Source organism: Tuber melanosporum, assembly GCF_000151645.1.
Source record: "Tuber melanosporum whole genome shotgun sequence assembly, scaffold_117, strain Mel28".
In the NCBI taxonomy this organism is placed as follows: domain Eukaryota; kingdom Fungi; phylum Ascomycota; class Pezizomycetes; order Pezizales; family Tuberaceae; genus Tuber; species Tuber melanosporum.
Genome location: NW_003298774.1, coordinates 125,001 through 129,260, shown reverse-complemented (window position 1 = coordinate 129,260; position 4,260 = coordinate 125,001). Strand labels below are relative to the sequence as shown.

General features: G+C 46.9%; 1 protein-coding gene; it reads left to right on the top strand.

Annotated features, from left to right (window-relative positions):
• Positions 1 to 2,790: 2,790 nt before the first annotated feature.
• On the top strand, positions 2,791 to 4,030 carry GSTUM_00001540001 (uncharacterized protein; the record flags this gene model as incomplete). XM_002835756.2 has 2 exons in its annotated part: positions 2,791 to 2,939; positions 3,063 to 4,030. The coding sequence occupies 2 exons, from the start codon at positions 2,791 to 2,793 to the stop codon at positions 3,172 to 3,174; spliced, it is 261 nt and encodes an 86-aa protein (XP_002835802.1). The 3' UTR covers positions 3,175 to 4,030.
• Positions 4,031 to 4,260: the final 230 nt, after the last annotated feature.

Sequence of the window (4,260 nt, the reverse complement as noted above, 5' to 3'; positions counted from 1 at the left end):
CTATGTCTTATGGGTAAATATCCACTGTGGTAGCGCCCATGAATTTACCAGCGCTCCGATTTGCGATCATCAGAGCTCAACCACCAGCTAGTTTTCCTTTCTCTCTTAAAAGCAGCGGAAGATTATTTATGAAAAAAACCCTACCTCTTCACAGACCTGTTAACATTAACCACTCAACGAACCCCCTTTCCTCATATGCCGAGCATACACACACGCACGCACTATTCTGGAAGGGCATCCCAAGCATATCTCCAAGGGTGTGGCACGCAGTAGCAACACGGTTTGTTATGAATCATGATTGGATGAACCCCCAATCTAGACTTTCTTGCCCCTCCTGCCCCGAACCAATTACCTTTTTCCATCGTTAAAACATCCAAGTCGATTAGACAAGGAAACAAAACTCTCCCGCAAAAAAGATTCATCCACTGAAATCAGGGTTCCTGAATATCCAATACGGCAGGGCTGATAACAAGGTCTACCCTCCAACCAGGGCTTTCTGCAGAGTGAATGACTCGTGTCCGATGGAAGCTTGACAGCTACCAAAAACAGCATGTTTGAGAATAAAAGATGGGAGAGGGGAAAAAAAGAGAAAAAGGTGAGAGAGATGCCATCCTAGTTGCCCCCGGTGCATGTGTTCCACGTCACAACTCGGCGTGTTCTGGTAAAACTCTGACACTTGACGTATTATATGAAAATAGTGACTGATTTGATCACCAGCTGCTTACGATGCGGAGAGAAAAAGCGAAATTTCAAGATTGTCGGAGCTTGTAGGAGATCTGGAGTTGTCTAGGTTATGTGATGGCATGCGATGAGTATGTGGGAGGAAAGACCAGTTCGAGTGAGGAATCCGAGAGGGGAGAGAAAGAAGCACGTCAAGTTCACACACTAACTCTAACAGTAAATCAAACCACCACCATATAATCCAGAGGTTCTAGCGATAGCCCCATCAGCACCCCGGAGAACCAAAAGAAGGAGAAACAAACCCGCTTTGTCAGGAGTGCGTCTGTCAACTGGAGTATATTTTTATATCACTCCCATCAACCAATCTACCACCTACCAAGCTCTCCTTTCTCCCTTGTTCCCTTCCTCCCCACAACCACCACCCGATTCATCCCCACTCACCAACCCCAACCCAAAATCCGGCAACGAGAAAATAATTATCAAAAAAAAGTAGAAAATAGGTTGGGGCAATGCAAACAAGTTTCGTATTGATTCATTCATCCGCCTACCCATTTGCTCTCTCTCTTCCATTCGCGCCAATTTCGCCAGCGTTTTGTCGCCCCTCGGTTTAGCTCTATCCATTCCACCATCAGTGAGACCAAAGTCATTCAGAAAATGTCTTAGATACACCAGGAGGGAGACAAAGTGAATCAGTTTTCCCGGGACAAACCCACTTTCGTTCACGCCAACCAGAGCAGACCAGCGCTAGGCTCTCCGCTTAATCGTACGATAGGGTTGTGTTTCTCAACCTTGGGTGGGAGGCGGTGGAGGCAAAGAAAAGACGGCGAAATCTATAGGGAGAGAGGGCTTTTTCGGAATCCTGAAGGAAGACTCGTGGATACCGTTTCAACAAAAAGCGTTAGACAAAACCGAAGCTGCAAAATTCTAGCGGAAGCCAGCAAACAGATTAACGGACGGACAGAGCGAGGATCGCCTTGTTTTCTTTTGTTTTTTTGGACCTCTCCATCATTATCTTATCATCATATCCTAGATAGCTCTCGGCCCTCGGCTGCCGATGACGATTTAAAATTATTCAAAAATGTTACAGAGTTTCGGTGCTGTTTTCTTCCGTTTATTTTTTGGAGGTTAGCAAAAATCATCCCTGATTTGGCGTCGAAAGGCCTTGAGCCAAGTAATGCTGTACGGTGAGCTTGGGAATGGAAAAAACAATTATCCCTTATTAGTCAAACTCGAGCGGTGCTCGAGTATGTGCGTGGTGGTGGTGGTGAAACCTTCCTTGAACCTTACCAAATGATAGTCCCGGGTCTTATAACATACCGCTATCCTCACGGACCAATCCAGATACGTATCTCCCTGAGCCAATCGAAATTCAGCCCCGTGATATTGCTTGTTTTTTCTCCTTCTAATCCCCCGACGTACTCGTACAAGGTAGCTCTGATACACGGCTTCAGCTACTAAAACCAAATAAATTCCCTAGCTCATTACTAAGTTCGATTTTCTCCCCGGAATCGTAGGACAGTCCCCGGTGGAAAAAAACACATTTACAAACCAAGTTCCGGATTGAGTTCTACGTCAAAATAGTTTGCTTAACCGATCCAAAGCAACTACATCCGAAAAACCACTGACCTCGCCCGACGGTCTCGAAGCACGGAGCTCCAAAGCTCAGTAATGGACGGAGCTACACGAGTGATACCAGGTGATGCCCGTGACTGGAGAAAATCCCAATGACAATAGAACTCGAAATAGAACAAAATTTACTTCTTCAAAATATCCCTCATGCGAGACGTCCAGTTCAAGGGTAAATAAGTAAATAGCCAAATTGATACAATATCCCAATCAATTTGATAAGTGAGAGCTTCCCCCCTCTTTCATTCTCCGCGGTAAAGCCTTGTAAAAAATAGCGTAGTTGGATGAGGTTCCCTTCAGGCTGTTAGCCCTGCTACCGACAGCCGTTTCCACCATAGTCACCATCGGGATCCTTCCACAGACTACCCTTGTAGCACACCCATGAGCAAGCATAGCATGATTAGCCTCTCACCACAACCAGACCATAAACAGGGATTCTGCAGCGATGATCACGCAAGCGCACATCACCATCTTGGTTAAAAAATGCCCCCGCATTTCGTCACCTTTCTCCTCACCTCCTCAGCGACTCGTTTCTCTCATTCACCAGCGGAATCCCCAGATACTCAATTGAAACCTTTTTCCCCGACGAAATCAAGAGAGAGAAAATATTCCACCGGACTTGGACTGCGAAAGTAAGTCATTCTTTGGAAAGAAGTTTTTTTTTTTGAGAAGGGAAAGGGGGCGGGGAAGCGGAAAAAGGTAAAGGGAAAAAAAACTATCCAGTGAAAGATCGTCTTGGTAACGGTGTATCGTAGTAGCGATCGAAAGACAAGGCGATATGTCTCAACTCACCACCGAGAAAGCCCACCACTCCTAAGTTGCACCTTCCTCGCCGAGCTCCCAGTCCATCATCGAGAACAGGACTGAGCCCTCCCCGGCTGCTGAAGTCGACAATGGCCAGCAGCAGCGACAGACATTCACCAATACGCCCCCGTTGCCTCTGCGCTCGTCCCACAACTACGAACAGGACAGTGCTCGCTTCTCCGGCTTCTCTGCGGAAAAGGCTGCTGAGAAGAGGGCCGGATCGGACGGCGGTGGCAAGCCGGCCCATCATGCGAGACAAAATAGCTTCTCCCGGGAGGATCAGAAACGTCTGGCGCATGCCTTCATGATGACCGAGGGTGATGAGAAGAGCTTCGCGGAGAAGGATTAATGGCTTGGCCCGGGAACAAGCCCTTGCCACCCCCAGTTTTCCCTTTCCCACTTGTGAATTGATGGACAGAATGGGAGGGGATGGTGAAAGGAATTGAGAAAATAAGGCAAAGGATTACACGAAAGGGGCAGACGTGAAGGAAAGCTTTAGGGATCATGACGCATCATTCATTATCTTTATTATTATTACTTGTACTTTCTTGTCGCGAGGCTGTAGGGGAAATGTAAAATCTCCGGGATCATGGCTCTTGTTCCTGGTGAAGGGGCGGCTCAAACCGCCTGTAGCTTTCCCTGTGAAGGCGTCACTCCCTCTTTTTTCTTTTCTTTTCTTTTCTTTTTTTCCCCTGATTACTCGAGTACGGTACTGTTTGACACCTCTCTCTTCTCGAGTCTCACTTTACTCGAGTAGAAAAACTGCTAGTCATATTGGGGGATGGCAAGTGTAGGGATTCGACAGCTTCTCCTGGTCGCTTTTCTTTTTCTTTGACAACTCCTAAGTACTTGTATTATTGTCTTTGATTTTCCGCCGCCGCTGAGCGCCATGTTCTCGGGTGAAGTATTGGTCTTAACATGATGTCACTGAAGGGTATGGAATGACCAAATCCCTTGCGCGAATGGACCCGTATTAGTAATATTTTTTACTCGGCCATTACCCATCTGAATTGCGCCCTCCATCCTTCTCGCATTCGCTCTCATCAGAGGAGGAAAAATAAAATAAAGTAAATTCCCACGAACTGGTTCAGTCATTCACATCCGCACGATTCGAAAGTAGGTGAGGAAGGAATGGGAGGGGGAGTGAAT